This window comes from Lepidochelys olivacea (assembly GCF_965140295.1).
Source record: "Lepidochelys olivacea isolate rLepOli2 genome assembly, chromosome: 4".
NCBI classification, from domain to species: domain Eukaryota; kingdom Metazoa; phylum Chordata; order Testudines; family Cheloniidae; genus Lepidochelys; species Lepidochelys olivacea.
In genome coordinates this window covers 61230899-61248568 of record NC_140414.1, presented here as the reverse complement: position 1 = coordinate 61248568, position 17670 = coordinate 61230899, and the positions used below count along the sequence as shown (strand labels likewise).

The 17670-nt window shown below is 39.6% G+C and overlaps 1 protein-coding gene across 2 annotated transcripts in view; it reads left to right on the top strand.

Annotated features, from left to right (window-relative positions):
• ZNF827 (zinc finger protein 827) overlaps nt 1–17670 on the top strand; it is a 135568-nt gene that overhangs the window by 73180 nt on the left and 44718 nt on the right. For both annotated transcript variants that reach the window (XR_014711244.1, XM_084625673.1), the window contains exons 6-8: nt 8744–8983; nt 9706–9763; nt 16792–16895. Coding sequence is in view for 1 of the 2 variants with exons in the window: in XM_084625673.1 (XP_084481799.1) it covers nt 8744–8983; nt 9706–9763; nt 16792–16895 (402 nt within the window). In the remaining variant the exon portion in view is untranslated. The remainder of the gene's footprint in view (nt 1–8743; nt 8984–9705; nt 9764–16791; nt 16896–17670) is intronic.

Sequence of the window (17670 nt, the reverse complement as noted above, 5' to 3'; positions counted from 1 at the left end):
AGTATGATTGGGTGGACTTGTAGGCTCTAAAGTTTTACATTGTTTTGGTTTTGAGTGCAGTTACGAAACAAAATCTACCTTTGTAAGTTGTACTTTCACGATAAAGAGATTGCATTACGGTATAATATGAGATGAACTGAAAAATACTATTTCTTTTTATCATTTTACAGTGCAAATATTTGTAATAAAAAATAATAATACAAAGTGAGCACTGTACACTTTGTATTCTGTGTTGTAATTGAAATCAATATGTTTGAAAATGTAGAAAAACATCCCAAAATATTTAATACATTTAAACTGGTATTTTATTGTTTAACAGTGCGATTAAAATGGCAATTAATCGCGATTAATTTTTTTAATCATGATTAATTTTTTGGAGCTAATCACTTGAGTTAACTGCAATTAATTGACGGCTCTACTATATAGGCTTGATTCTGAATTTGCACCAATCTCCGTAAGTAACTGCCAACTGAGTCAACAGAGTTACGCTGGTGTAAAATTGAATGATGAGACTCAAACCCTCTCTATGTAAATAACATTTATTTTTATAAAGTATAAACCAAAAGAAATAGCCATTGCTGGGCATCATTTTCCCCACCATGTGTAAAATGGTTAGTGATCATCAAATGAAAGATGCTATACAAAATAAGTTTATTGGTATATTGATACTAACTTTATTTTGCATGGAGGTAGTTTAATCTCCGTAATTTAACATTTTTACACTTTGTATGAGCTGACAGCTTATGAGTTAGCTCCATTTCTATTTTAAGATACTATGGAAGCAATGAACTCACAGTAGAGGCTTATGTTATTGGAATAAAATCTTATGTGATCATTTTTACTTGTCTTCCGCTTTTCCGCTTTATTTCTACCTTAATGGCTCATACTGGCAGCCCAACCTTTTGATGGAAGAAATTTGGACATGGTCTTTCTGAAGTTAGTCAATACTGGTTCTAAACAGAGCAGAGGGTGTTACTTTAGAGTGGATTTCTGCACAACTCTCAGGCCCTGCTGCCTGGGGGATTGGGAGAAATCTCTGGAGCTGAATGCCGATCTGTGTATTTTCACCATGGCAGTGCACTGTGCTACAATTAGACTGTTAGGATCTCCCTTATGGTTTGGTTTGGTCTTTTGGGATGTTACTACTTTACAATTCCTTGTGTTCATGAACACAAAAGAGGCTGTAACCTCTGATGAATGCACTTCAGACCAAAATAAACCATATGCAGTACTCTGTTTTTATGACTGATTTGGAAAATAGTGTCTCTTGATATGAATAGCTGTACCTGAGGGTTTTATGGGTCACCTGATTGAAAGGCTTACTGATGTGTAAAGTAACAACTCTTGGTGGTTTGATGTTAGTGCTTTTATAGATGCAATAAGTTTCCCTTATTTTGTTAAACTAGTTGGGCATCATGTAAATTAGCAACAGAAAATCAGTCCAAAATTACAGGTTTCAGAGTAGCAGCTGTGTCTGTCCATATCCGCAAAAAGAACAGGAGTACTTGTGGCACCTTAAATACTAACGAATTTATTAGAGCATAAGCTTTTGTGGGCTACAGCCCATTTCATCGGATGCATAGAATGGAACATATAGTAAGAAGATATGTATACACACACACACACACACACATACAGAGAAGGTGGAAGTTGCCATACAAACTGTAAGAGGCTAATTAATTAAGATGAGCTATTATCAACAGGAGAAAAAAACTTTTGTACTGATAATCAAGATGGCCCATGTAGACAGTTGACAAGAAGGTGTGAGGATACTTAACATGGGGAAATAGATTCAATATTAGATCATCTAGTCCAGCAGTTCTCAAACTGCGGGATTGCGACTCCTGATGGGGTCTCGAGGTTATTGCCTGGGAGTTGCAAGTTGTCAGCCCCATACCTGGTGGGGCTCCAGCTGTCAGCTCTGCCATGCATGGAGCTGACAGCCCCAGTTAAATTAAATTAAAATTACCCTCTTTCCCCCTGTTTTTAATTTATAAGGAGACAGGGTTGCACTCAGAGGCTTGCTGAGTGAAAGGGGTCGCCAGTACAAAAAGTCTGACTAGTCCATCCACAATTGTTCTCTGCTGTATTTTTATGGTGCTTCATCCAGTGTATTTTTAAGTGAACAACAGACTATATTTTAGGGTGATCAGATGTCCTGATTTTATAGGGACAGTCCTGATTTTTGGGTCTTTTTCTTATATGGGCACCTATTACCCCCCCACCCCATCCCGATTTTTCACACTTGCCCTCTGGTCACCCTACTATATTTTGCAGACCAGTATAACAGCTCTGTCATGCTACAAGTTAATTTGGCCATCAAAGTTTATTTGAATAGTGCATAAACCGTGACGATAATTTAACCCTGCCCAGCTACCCAGGTGTAATGCAAAAGAAAAGAAAAATCAAAGTAGTTGTTGTGTTACATATTCAACCTTAGTCTTTTCAATGTGCTAACCTCATTCCTAATAACACTGGGCCCAGTTCTGACCATGTGTAAACCTATGCAGGAGTGCAAGGAGCCTTTTACTCCCTTGCATGAAGGGGAAAACCACTTTCATGCGGTACTATTCTCCCACCTGTGCAAGTGGGTAGGGAGTGAGCAGAGACTTGACATCATTTCCTCTCCCACCATGTGGGCCAGCATAGCTAAACAGGTGCAGAAGTAGTAGTAATCTGTGCCAGGAGTTGGACTGATTCATGTTGCTTCACCACCTAACCCCAGGGCAAGAATGAACCAGAGACCATGTTGTGACACTGAGTCACAACATGGTCCCCAGTCATCTGCTTGGACAACATGACTATGTGCTTCCCCTTACTCAGGTCTTGTGATAAAATTACAGTCTAGCTATGTATCACTTTTTCTTTGCTTTACTGTTAGGAAAGAGGCTAAGGCATGACTTATGTTTATTTTTTTTCTGACAGGATGGAATGGGGGCCTAGAATAAGATAGGGAAGGAAGAGAGAAATATCTCAAATGTGTAAAGTTAGCTTGAGCTGTGGAAGTGTTCCCTGATCATGAGAGAAAGGAAGCACTTGTATTATTCCATTCTTGCCTCTGCCTGGCTTATGTCAGTGTCTCTCAATCAAAAGAGTAAGCAGGACAGGGGATTAAACTCTATGGAATGGAAACAGAAATCGAATATTTTGAAAGAGAGGCGGAGCAGCAAAGGTTAACCCATATCTCTTCACCTAAATGTGGAGGCTGGTCCCAGAACTCTGGATGTCACACATCTGAGGAACATATTTGTTTGCCAAGTTACCTGAAATTTTGATTAATAATAATAACTGATGTAGACCTTCCAAGCTCACTTTCAGTGCACTATATTTTATTTTTTATCCTTCACCATTGATACAATTTTCTATGGCTTATTATAAGAGGGTGAGAGAAGCTTTAGGGAAAGAAGAAATATGCTTGATAGAGCAAAAAATAGTATTGAATTATAATATTTCTACCTTGCTTTTCCATTGAGAACCCAATATAAAATGTTCTTAAGTCTGAAATAAATCAGGTAGATCGTGAATGGTGGAGATTTTTTATCAGTTTGGCCTTTTTTCAAAAAAATGCACAAAGGTTGTCATAGGATAGAAAACACTTCATGTAAATCATTCTTGGAACATTCCCATGTAGCTGTTAACTGCTAGCTTCATTTCTATTAGTGCTGCAAATAATAAAGCCTCTTTTCTCCATTTAACAACAAAAGCAACCAAAACAATCTCTCCTTCCAGGTCCACAATCTAGGGAAATACAAATGAGTCAGTCAATAAGTCAACTTGATCTTGCATGAAAAGGTTTCCTGTATGAAAACTTAATATTTGTACTAAAGCCATATAAAAACACTAGGACTATATTGGGGTCGCATGACATTGTGAATGGCTGAACCATGTTATACTACCTTACAATATTCTGTAAATATTTAGCAGCTCAGGACAAAATGCATGGCAGAGCTTGAAGATTTGATGGCCAAGATTAGAGAAAAATGGAAATCACGGAAGGTGCTAAGTAAACACATCCTTAATTGGCACAGGGGGAAACAGAGAAGGCAGAATCAGAGTAACTACCAAGTGAAGTTAGTTGAACCAGTGAACTTTTGTTGGTGAACTGAAGTTGAAACAGCTATAGGGTGGTGGTTTTGATTTTTAAAAACATCCCTAATATCCTTACACTTCAAAGAAAAGATTGGCAAAGAGGAACTGCCTACCCTTCCAAACCTCACTAGTAGGCTGTATCCTCCTCCTCCCCCAGTAACAGATTAGTGGTCAGATACTGCAGCTATGATCTCCTACCGTCTACACCAATTAATATTCTGACCCACAAGTGCCCATTAGTACTACACTAAGCACACAGCTCTCCATGGTGCTCTGATGAAGTCAGACAATGAGGAAAGACTGAGGAAAATTATGAATTAAATTGATTGGGAGGTAAAATTGAGACAGGAAAACGTGGACAAAAATTGGAAGTTCCGTAAGAAGAGTTTATTAGATCAAAAAGTCATGATTCCACAATCAAGAAAGAGGAGAGGACAAATTTGGCTAAAAGCCTATCCTGGTCAGTGGCAAAGTGAAACCAACAATTAGAAATATTTATTTTAACAAATGGGAAACGGAGGAAACAAATAGGAAATAGCATAAATTAGAATTCATGATGAGGAAAATTGATAAGGGGAGCTAATGACAGGGAAAAATCCATAGCTGGCAGAAGTAAGGACTATAAGAAGGAGGTTAAGTACATTAGGGGCAAAAGAAATCCTAGCAATGATGTAGGCTCATTACTAGGTGAAGATGATAAAATTGTTGATGATGCAGAAGAGGCGGGAAGTGTTCAATAAATATTTCTGTTTTGTATTCAGAAAGAAGCAGTTTGATGTACCCCTATCACATGAGGAAGATGAAGTACTTTTCAGTCCATTAGTAACTAAGGAGGATGTTAAACAAATATACTAGGGGTAAACGTTTTGAATCAGCAGGCCCATATAACTTGCACTCAGGAGTCCTAAAGAGTTGGCTGAGGAGATTGCTGGGCTGTTGCTGTTAATTCTTATCAAGTATTGGTATTCTGCGGAAATTTTAGAAGACTGGAAGAGAGCTAATGTTTTTCCAGTATTCAAAAAGAGCAAGTGGGATGATCTCAGTAACTATAGACTGGTTTAGTGTGATCTCAGTCACTGGCAAATTTTAATGGAAAAGCTGATAATGGGTTCAATTGATAAAGAATTAAGTCATAGTAATATAATTGATGCTAGGCAACATGGTTTTATGGAAAATAGGTCACATCAAATAAACGTGATTTTATTCTTTGAGGAGATTACAAGTTATCCCTAACTGGGTGAAATGTAATGGCCTGCAATACACAAAAAATCAGATTAGATGAGCTGATGGTCCCTTTTTGCCTTAAACTCTATGAATCTTTGAAAGGCTGGAATGCTGATGGAGGAAGACCAGGACTCTGCCAGTACTATGGGCTGGACAATTATAGCTGCCTTGGCCAGTTTTGGAATGCAGTGTAATAACTGAGATAGTGTGGCCCTGTCCCATTAAGGGTTTTATAGATCAGCATCAGACTATGAAGTGAATCTGGACGTGAACAAGAGCCAGTGCAGACTGAATGTTTGCCTAGAGCCACATAGGGAGTTACAGTACTCTAGACTGGAGCTGACAAATGCATGGATTGCTGTGACAGATTTCCTCATCTGAAAGGAATGGACAAAGTCTTCATGCTAGCCAGAGAAGGAAGGCAGCATTTTTGGTTACTGCTGCTGTTTGGATGTCCAGTGTTAGTCATGAATCTACCATGACTAAATGTTACAAAATGTTAGCTACCAGACTGCAGATGGTAAGAAAGTGGAATTTACTAGTTCCTCAAAGAGTTTCTCTCTTCTAATTTGTATTACTTCTATTTGTTCAGGGGTCAATTTGAGCCAGCTGTTCTTTATCCAGGCTCTACCTTCCTACATATGCTAAAATATCTGGGCCACTTTGTGCTATGTAAGAGAGCTGCAGAGCTGCATTTATGTAGGAAGACTGGTCTAGTAGATAGGGCACTTGAGACCAGGATGCAGTCCTTGGCTCAGCCACAGACTTCCTGTGTGAACTTGGACAATTCACATATGTACCCTGTGCCTCAGTTCCACATCTGTAAAATGGAAATAATACTTCCCTGCTGCACCAGGGTATTGTGAAGATAAAAATCTGTTAATGATTGTGAGTTGCTTGGATACCATGGTGATGAGGACTATATAAATATCTAAATAGGTAGACAGACGCATTATCAAATCTATTGCTGTCATCATAGCTAATATTTATCTCATGATGTCCTCTAATACTAAACAAGAAGAGTGACAGAATTAAGGCTTGTGAAACTCCATGTATCAGAGGTCTCAGGATCGAGTAACAGCTGCCTATCATCACTGTAGGTGATCTTAAGGAAAGGAAAGAGCACAGTTAGTTAAGCACAATTTAAATCTGCTCATGCCAGGACATATAGGTGAAGCAGCACCTCGTGGTGGATTGTGTCAAAAGCAACTCACATCAGAGTATCAGCATTGTTGTTTTGCTTCTATTCAGTTCTGTAAAGTTGTCCATCCGTGTTACCAGTGCTTTGCCAGTTGTAACTTAGCCTGAAGCCAGGTTGGAAGGGGTCAGATGTTGCTAGAGCTAGTTCACTATCTCTTTCCCAGGAAAAACAGGGTTGAGAGCAGATGGTAGTTGATGACGATGGCATCGACCATGGATTTTTGGAAGCTAGATCACAGTATTTCATGCTTCCTGGTGGTTGATTACCACCTTTGAGAAAGCCGTTGACTGCTTCTATTTCTGTCAGAAATGGGCCATTACATTTGCTGCTGACTCTAGCAAGAGTCAGATTTGAGGCACAGATTTTTTAAAAAAGATTATAGTACCTCTCGTTATTGAGAATGAACTTAATTCTGAGAAGAAGAATGGTGAACGTGCTTCCTGCAAATGAGAGGCTATCATGGATTTTCAGTTTTCTGAGCAAAGTAGGAGGGCAGCCGTCAGGTTGGTGGAGAAAAAACATTCTTATTGGTTGGCTTACAAATCAGAACAGTTCCTTTAGATAGGATTTGGTGGATGCTGTAAGTCAATGAGAAGAGCAATTTTTGGCCTTCTCACCAGCATGGCCCAGACCTCTTCAAATTCTTTATGCTATGCTTCAGTCAAAAAGAACCTTATTGGTAGGGAAGCCAAAGCTCTGGAGTAGAGCTGTTCAAAACTGGAAATTTCCATCCCACTGGAAATTCCAAAATTTTGAAATTTCCTGCAAAATGAAATTTTTTGTGGGGAGAAAATGTATCTGGTCAGTCAAATCATTCAGCCATTCAATTGAAATGTTGTTTTGTTCTGATTTTGATGTTTTAAAAATTAATACTATAATTTATAATGAGGAAACGAAAAGGTGTTTCAAAACCAAACAACCCCTAGGGCCTTCCACTCTCCTTTAAACTTTGTTTATAACTGAAAAAACTTAAGTGGGAGTCTGGAACCAACTCTCAGTTCAGGATTACACTTCAGAGCAGCCCACCTGCTTTATAGGTATTTTGGTGTGCCATGATCGAGCTGCCTTGAAGTGCAGCCTTTGAGGTTCTTTTGAAGTGGAAGGGAGCCAATATTTCAAGGGGATAAGGTCACTTCACCCTGCACCTGCATCACAGCACTCATGAATACACATGAATAATCTAAGTGTACCTACACCGTAGAAAACTGAACTGAGAGTTGGTTTTTAGATTATCACCTCATTTTCTTAATTTAAAAGACCAAGTTTTAGGGCTGGGGAAGAAGACAGAAGAGGGGAAAATTGGATTTGGAGAGTTGGACAGGAAGGGTACTATGGGTTTGTAGTGTTTTAAGAGAAAATTCCTATGCCTGTTATCGAAAATGGGTTTTAAGAAAGAGAGGAGGCATAAAAATGTTCCTCCTAATATATTTGCTCTTAACATGTGCATAGGATAACTTTGTGTGTGTGATGAGGTTTCAGCTATGCACCTTTGGGAACTGGTGTCCATCAGTGACATCATTTAAAAAAAACAAAAACCTTGGCCAATTAGAATATGACTGATTAAACAGTGCCCACAGCCAGTAAATTAAATAACTATAGTTTTTTTTAAAAACAAAAATACGTTTTTGGGCAATCTTCCCATTTCTGTTTAGAAAAATAGTCTGATGAATATAATTCGGATAGGTTTAAGAGGGGTAGCCGTGTTAGTCTGTATCAGTAAAAACAACGAGGAGTCCTTGTGGCACCTTAGAGACTAACAAATTTATTTGGCATAAGCTTTCGTGGGATATAACCCACTTCATCAGATGCCTGGAGTGGAAAATACATTAAGAAGGTATAATATACAGCACATGAAAAGATGGGAGTTGCTTTACCAAGTGAGGGGTCAGTGCTAACGAGGCCAATTCAATTAGGGTGGATATAACCCGTTCCCAACAGTTGACAAGAGGGAGGTGAATATCAACAGAGGGAAAATTTACTTCTGTAGTGCTAACGAGGCCAATTCAATCAAAGTGGGTGTGGCGGATAGTGATTCCTGCTCTCCCCTCCAGAGATCTAAATCAGACCAGTACCACTATACTCAGCTACTTGCTTTCAGTCCTGTTTATGCTGATATCCTAGTAATATGTAAAACTAGCATTTGTTATTCCTCCTTACTTGCTTTGAAAATTTTTAATTGAATTAAACAATTTTGTTTGTTGTTTTGTTTATTTTAACACATATTTGCAGCGGAAAGTTACAAGGAAACCCAGATGGTAAAGATTAAAGAAGAACCAATGGAAGTTGACATTCATCAGTCCCAGCCCTCAATTTCACCCAGCCAGACTGTTGGTTACAGCTCTTTATTAGGGAGAGAGATTACTGAACACATACAAAAGGTACCAGAGGGCCGAGTGCTCCCGGAGAGAAACCTCTTCAGCCAGGATATATCAGTGAAGATGGCTTCAGAGCTGCTCTTCCAACTGTCAGGTAAAGACGGTAGACATAGCTACCACTGTGTGCTCTTTGGAAGTGAAATTTAAAGAACAAAAGAAGATAGCTAACATTGTTCTGATTTTACACACAGTTAAGTCTAGTATGGTATAGAAAATAATAGAAATGAAAAACACTTTCTTCTATGCCTTACATTAGAAATTCAAAAGCTTCCCCATAATATTGGCCAAGAATTCTTTAGCTATTTAGAATACGGTTTTGGGTGTTGTCAGTCAGAGCAGTTTCATAACATTTTAACTGTTTTGGAAAAAACAGAGTTCATCTCTTGTGTCTTGAAAGCTAATTAAATAATTCCTGACAGCTGGTAGATACAGATCTGAAAATAAAGTAAAGGAGGGTTTCTGTGCACGACATCTATTGGAATAAGCACGTGATGGTTGCAGCATCAGAGGTTCTTCTGACTGCTTTACAGATTCCCACTCACAGAGGGGACAAGCAGCAGAGAACACAGAAAGGTTTTCATTGCCATAAACTGAACGAATGCAAGAATTGTGAATAGTGATGCTAAAATGTGCAGCAAGACTAATATTGTGATAGTTACAGTTTAAAATAAAAATGATTCTAGTGTTCTTAGCTCATTCTAATTATTGGATAAAAGTTTTCCTGTACTGTAGTATAAAGCAGCAAGGATATAAAATAATTAAAAATCTGAAAAAATGGTTCTCATGCTAATTAAAATTATCTTTGTTCTTCTGCAGAAAAGGTGAGCAAAGAGCACAATCACACTAAAGATAACACCATCAGAACCACAACCAGGTAAGTTCCATCCATGTAGTGCTGCAGCAGAAATTGCATGGGTTAGCTTTACATTGCAGTTCATAATTTAAAATGACACCATTTCACAATTGTAATATCATATTATAAATGTAAGATAGTTTTCTGTGTCCAGGGTAACATATATGACTAAAAAAATTAGGCCTATAAATCAGTGCATATTATGAGGCCATAAAACAAGACAAGATGGCACCTTGGCACTATACCAGAGCTATCTGTGGTAATGATTCTTCCTTTCCCTGACCAAATGTGCAAACGTTCCACTGGAAATTGATTTTCCTAGTTTATTTTTTTCTGCAAAACAAAATGTTATTTCAGTAAATTATAACTTAAAAGAATATCAGGGACAATTGGTGAGTAAGGAATTATCTGACAGTACAGTTTTTAACATTTTTTTTGTATTGGTCCATGTCTTGTGATTCATTTTCCTGACAAATTCAGACTTCTCAAATAACAGTTCAGTTTTGTGATTTGGTCCCACTGAGATGGACCCTCGTAGTTTCTTTCAGGTATTGTGTGAGGTAAAAACTAGTGAAATATTTGATGTAGACTAATTGTCAGGGTTAGGAAAATGGGGCAAAATTGGCAGAGAATTAAGAGAACTAACATATGATTCAACCAGCCTATATTCTTAGAGGGCTGATGTACAGTATGTTGCATGAGAACAAGCCCATAAGGGGTGCTTACGTTTAAATGAGGAATGGTGACTTATGTTTCTGATATAAGGAGCTTCCTAATCTCTTCACTAAATGGAGGCTGGGAGATCTCTTTGAAAACTGTATTGCACTAAGCACTTATTTACCAAACCTCCTCTTCTAACTCTGCCATTCAGTTTGAATTAATATTATACATTATGTACAATATATAGCCAAAGGGCTATATGAATAGCACTTTTTTCTAAACGCTTTGGATGCATTTAAGAGAGTAAACAAAAGGGCACATTGAATTAATAATGACTTTATTCTCTTGGAGCTGGTACCTAGCTTAACTTCAGGACTTTGTATGTTAATTATGCCTTATATTTAAGATAAGACTAGCTGAGATCTCAGCATGTCAAATGAGTACTTTGCTCTGTGAGCCTGAAAATTCCAACTTCATGTTAGAAGCTAAACTGCATAAGGTATGCAGTGAAGTGTAGGTACCTAAAGAGAATTTGCTCACCTCAAAAAGTTTCCCTCCTCTGGCAATTTTCACATCTACTTTGAACCCATTATCCATAATGTTCTCATACCTGTGCTCAATTAGATGGGAAATAAGTTTGTAGGGTTTAATGGACAGGAACTTTTTACTGTTCTTCAGCCAGCCTCGGAGTGTATTAACTCACAAATATTTGTATTTAACCCTGTCGGAGGCCTCAGGGTTCTGCCACACCCATCCCAGGAAAGGAGCAGTGGAGAGGTCCTCCAAGCAGGCTAGAGTGGCTGCAGGTGAAGCAGCCAATCAGGGCCCAGGAGAGCCATATAAAAGGAGCTGCAGAGCCCCACAGGCAGTCCTCAGACTTATGACACAGTTGGTTCCTGAATATCGCATCTTAAGTTGAAAACGTCGTAACTCGAATTTTCCATAGTAACAATGTCAGATTGAGTGTCATAATGTCGAAATCAACATCATAAAGTTGCAACACAGTGACAGTTTATAAACATCGTAAGTGACGTTCGTCGTAACTCTAACATCGTAAAGTCGAGGACTGGCTGTAGTTTGCTGTTTGGAGCAGGAGAAGAAAGGACTGCAGGTCTGGCTGCTTGGAAGAGCAATAAGGTCCCATATGGTTTGCTAGCAGGGATCGCGGGAGCATTGAGGAAGCTCTTGGCTGGTTGCTAGGACTGAGTAGGGACTGAGCCTGGGAAGGGCAGCAGAAAGATAGTGTCTCCCAGGAGGAAGCCCTGGGGATACAACTGCATTCCAGGGCTGGACTACTTAAAGACCAAAGCACAGGGAGGGCTAGCGAGAGAGACAGGTCCCGGTGGACCGTATACACCAGAAGGGGTTTGTGCTGGTTAACATGCAGACAGTGACTCGGACGGAGCGCTGAGTCGCTGAAGACCTGCCTGAGAACCACTGAAAGGCGTCACCAGAACTAAAGAATGCAGACACGCCCAACCAGAAGGGGGCACTCGCGAGAGGTGGGTTCCAACCCCATTACAAACACCTAACACTTTTTAGGCACTACTGTAATATACATAATAAAAATTTTAAAATGTCATTTGGTCACCACCAAGCGAGGGCTAGTAGGACTCACGTAAAGTGTTCTAGCGTTCCTGATTCTTATCAGCTGAGCTTATAATTAATACTCAGGGCTGCCCAGTGTTATGCATCTTGCATGAAACATCTTTGGCAGCCCTGTCCCATACCATGCATTTAGCTAGGCTGCAGGAGTACCCTGTAATTGCTGCTGCTGTTCACTAGGGGCTGCTGTAGTGCCTACTGAACAGGCAGCTTCTCTGCCTTCCTTTGCTGCTCCCCTTGCTGTATCTGAGCAGGGCAGGGGCAGCCAGGAGGAGATGGTGACGGCAGCAGCAGCAAGAGCAAGCAGAGGAGGCAGTGGCAGAGACAGAAGTTGAGGGGGCCCATTACAGACTCCAAACGTCCCCAGCTTTCCTCCCATCATCCTCCAGACACAACCACTCCGCTTCCCCTTCACTCATCCACTCTCAGCCTCTGGCTACTCCCTTCCAGCAGCATCCCCATACACTTCCACCTGTCCTCAGCCAGCTTCCCCCACCATCCAGTCACCACCGAGACCCACACTCGGTTTCCGTCTGTTTCTTACAGACATCTACAGGCACCTTACCTCAACCTCCCCACTGCCACCTCTGCCAAAGCAAACCCCACCCACCAGCACTTAGCTACTCCTCAGACCTGCAGATGGCCTCCTGCACCACCCATCCGAAACACCCTAGCTTCTTCCAGCACCCACCCATCTACCTAGCACCCCCACCCCCAGCACATATGATGGCTGCCATCTTGAGCAGCATATTGGAGATTGAACCAGTGGCCTCCAGAGCTTGAAACAAAGAGCCAGTCTTTATAGTTGGAAGCTGTAACAGATTCATTCTTTGTGGATAAGGCAAAAGAGGTGCTTGTAACATTTACCGACCAGTGGATTACTTTCTCTGGACAAAGTATAGCTCATCCTGGGCATCTGAGGCTCACAGCCCTTTGATTCCTATATGTGCCCCTGCTTATGTGAGACAACAGCTGCTGCCAGCAAGCTCCCTCCATCCTGAGCCCTGTCGGGTGTCCCCCTGCTCTGTGGAGATGGGGTACAGGAGGGGGGGCAGGAGTGGGGGGGACACCCTGACATTAGCACCTCTCTTCTCCCACACCCTCTCTGCACAGCAAGCAGGAGGCTCCTGCTTGCAGCTCCAAGGCAGAGGGCAGGAGCAGCACTTGGCAGTGGGGGAGGGACAGCTGAACTGCCTGGCAATTGATAGCCTGCTGGGCAGCTCCTGCACAGGGAACTTAGGGGAGCGGGGAGCTGATGGGGGGGCTGCCGGCCCACCCTGGTTCCAAGCCCCCACCATCTAGCTGCAATGGGCTGCTCTTCCTGAAGCAGTGGACAAAGTAGGCGGCTGCCAAACAACATTATAAGGGAGCATTGCACAACTTTAAACAAGCATGTTCCCTAATTGATCAGCAACATAACGAAACAACATTAATTGGGATGATGTTAAGTGAGGTGTTACTGTAAAACTTTAGAGCCTACAAGTCCACTCAGTCCTACATCTTGTTCAGCCAATTGCTAAGATAAACAAGTTTGTTTACATTTACGGGAGATAATGCTGCCCACTTCTTATTTACAATGTCACCTGAAAGTGAGAACACATGGTTCTCATGGCACTTTTGTAGCCGGCATTGTAAGGTATTTTACATGCCAGTTCTGCTAAACATTCGTATGCCCCTTCATGCTTTGGCCACCATTCCAGAGGACGTGCTTCCATGCTGATGACACTTGTTAAAAAAATAACGCATTAATTAAATTTGTGACTGAACTCCCTGAGGGGGAATTGTATGTCTCCTACTCTGGTTTTACTCACATTCTGCCATATATTTCATGTTATAGCAGTCTCGGATGATGACCCAGTACATGTTGTTCATTTTAAGAACACTTTCACTGCAGATTTGACAAAACACAAAGAAGGTTCCAATGTGAGAGTTCTAAAAATAGCTACAGCACTCGACCCAAGATTTAAGAATCTGACGTGCCTTCCAAAATCTGAGAAGGACGAGGTGTGGAGCATGCTTTTAGAAGTCTTAAAAGAGCAACACTCCAGTGTGGAAACTACAGAACCCGAACCACCAAAAAAGAAAATCAACCTTCTGCTGGTGGCATCTGAATCAGATGATGAAAGTGAACATGCGTTGGTCTGCACTGCTTTGGATTGTTATCAAGCAGAACCCGTCGTCAGCATGGATGCTTGTCCTCTGGAATGGTGGTTGAAGCATGAAGGGACATACGTCTCTTTAGCGCTTCTGGCACATAACTATCTTGCAACGCCGTCTATGGGAGTGCCATGAGAATGCCTGTTCTCACTTTCTGGTGACACTGTAAACAAGAAGTGGGCAGCATTATCTCCTGCTAATGTAAACAAACTTGTTTATCTTAAAAAGAAGAGGAGTACTTGTGGCACCTTAGAGATTAACCAATTTCTATGAGCATAAGCTTTCGTGAGCTACAGCTCACTTCATCGGATGCATTCAGTGGAAAATACAGTGAGGAGATTTATATACACGGAGCCACAAGTACTCCTTTTCTTTTTGCGAATACAGACTAACATGGGTGCTACTCTGAAACTTGTTTATCTTAGGTTTCAGAGTAGCAGCCCTGTTAGTCTGTATTCGCAAAAAGAAAAGGAGTACTAGTGGCACCTTAGAGACTAACCAATTTATTTGAGCATAAGCTTTCGTGAGCTACAGCTCACTTCATCGGATGACACTAGTACTCCTTTTCTTTTTGTTTATCTTAGCGATTGGCTGAACAAGAAGTACGACTGAGTGGACTTGTGGGCTCTAAATTTTACTTTGTTTGTTTTATATTTGAATACAGTTATTTTTTGTACATAATTCTACATTTGTAAGTTCAACTTTCATGATAAAGAGAGTGCAGTACAGTACTTGTATTAAGTGAATTGAAAAATACTATTTTTTTATCATTCCAGTGCAAATATTTATAATAAAAATAAATATAAAGTGAGCACTGTACACTTCGTATTCTGTGTTGTAGTTGAAATAAATATATTTGAAAATGTGGAAAAAATCCAAAAACATTTATATAAATAGTATTCTAGTTATTGTTTAACAGCATGATTAATCGCGCAATTAATTTTTTAAATCACTTTGACAGCCTTAGTAAATATAAAAATTAGCTGATTAAATGTGATGTGGAGCAGCACAAAATTTGGCAGCTATGAGTACTAGATTTCTTTGACTTCTGTCTAGATAATGTCCATGTAGTACAATAAGGAAAGTAAAGAGAGTGAATGGGGAAAAGAAAAGAGAGGTTTACTAGATCAGTTTAACTGTAATTATCAGTGAGCTTCCCAATGGCAAATAACCTTTCATTGTGAATGCAAACCTCTCACTCAGACCACATCAGTAGAAATCATTGTCCTCTCTCTACAGGAGAAGATTGTGACAGGAGATGTGTGTCTGTGTCAGTCTTCAGATTGACAGTTATTGTATCCAGACCAGCAGGATTAACTTGCTTGGGCATGCTGCTGGCACATATGCTCTGATTCTGGACTCCTCACAGTGTAACACTTCATAAAACCCAATACTTTGTTCCATGGCCAGAAAAGGTTCCTAGTTCTTTACGGAAGCAATGTGTTTCTTTACAATTTCTATTTAATTTTTTTTTTTTTAAGTTGGCCAGATCAACTCAATGAAAATGTTTAGCTATCCCCAAACTTCCCCCGCAAAAGTATGCCAGGTTTGTTCTGTACATAATTACTAATTACTTGTGATAGTACAGTGCAGATGTGGTTAATCCCATTCTGGAAACAATCACTTCCTCCATCCTGCCTCTTGATGCCTTTTAAAATACAGTTGTCTCTATCTATTATACATTCTCAATTTAGCAGCTATCAGGTTTAAATGTAATTTTCATTTTGTTCTGGGTTAAATCATATTTAACATGCCAGGGAAAAAGAATGACTTTCCAACAAATAGACTATTCTTTTCTATTTTAAATTTTGTGTACCTCTTGGTATTTGTATTGTAGGCAAGTCTTGTTTCTGTTCAGGTCTTTAGCTGCATGCGAAACAAAACTGCTCTATGACATATGACAATCAGTATCAAAACTAACTTCTTATTAACTGTTACGGTGAATAAAGAAGGTATACTTTCAAAGTCAGATGAAAGTGAATTCAAAATAGTGTTTGTATTCTGCGGTCTTTGAGAAGGCACCATTCTGGTCAGTTATAACAATTTTTTCCTGCTTCTGCATTTGATTATTTGATAAAACTGTCCAGGATAGGGAAGGATACAAGGAAAGCCAACTAAACTTCAGCTGAGTTGCAGAATACCACGTTAAAAGAGAACCACACAGGGTATTTCATGACTTGTTTAGAATTCCATTCCTAATTATCTTAACTGATTAGATAGTTAAATGCTCTCATTAAGAGATATAATCAAAATAATCCCACTCCTTCCCTGCCTCCCACAATAAAGTTCAGATTGGATAGAAGAGTACAAATTTAAAAAAAAAATCAATTCTTAGTTACTGATACATATCTTGATGTTGGGTTGTCACTAAATTATCCTGAAGTGATGCCATTAAAAGCATTTTGGAGAGAGAGTTTTCACTTTGATAGGAAATTTGATGTAGGGGTGCCACTGAAGTAAGACCGCTGTATGGAGCATCACATACTGCATCTGTTTCAGTAGGAGCCTTATACACCAAAAAAACTTAATTGAACATGAGCTGTAAAAGTATTAGGATCAGTTGTCACACTTACTTCTTTAGCTAGCCAGTGTTTTGTTTACTAAAAAAAAATCTCTTTCCCCCTCAGCCCGTTCTTTTCTGAAGATACATTTAGACAATCGCCATTCATTTCCAACTCAAAAGATCTCCTGCCCAATGAAACTGCTCTTCATGGAAGGATATCAGCACCAGGTATGGCCTTTTTTCTATTTAATTACTTTTAATTTGTTCAGCATAAAAAGACCTGTGACAATATTTACTAGACAAATTTTTGACTAGACAAAGACAAATATTTACTAGGTATTCTAGATATAGTCCTATCTGTACTATATTTATTCAGTACTTTAATCATCTATATCTACCCTTAATAAAACTTAGTTTGCTGTGTAAAAACAAATAACTCAGCTACCAAAAAAATGAATATTTTTAAAAAGAAAAAAACAGAATAAGTTAAGTTTCTTCATAATTGCCTGAGCACTTATGTTATTAGCCTTTAAACAACTCTCTCAAAAAAAACAAAGAAAAACACCCAAAGCAAGAACCTAAAAAGGATGTAGCTCAATATTATAAATTGAGTGCATTTCTTTTCACATCCTATATTTAAGGGAAGTATAAAGCTGTCTGATAAGAAATAATTATTGCCCTCTGACTCCCTCATTGGTGACTAAGCCCTTCCAACTCATAAAATACAGGAAAACTCCCTGTAATTTCTACATATGCAGTTCATGTGCCTGAACGGTTCAGCTTTCCAATACAATTCTCTTACCCATATCATTCATTTAGGACCCTATCCTGAAAGGTGATAAGCACCTCCTATAGCATGCTGAGTGTTGTCAATACCCATTAGGAGATAGCAACTCTCAGCATCTTTCAAGATGTGCTCAGAACTGCAGAAGACATAGCCTGTAGAGCCAACATTCTTGTACCATACCAGAAGAATCATACCACAGCATGAAGTCTTGATTTA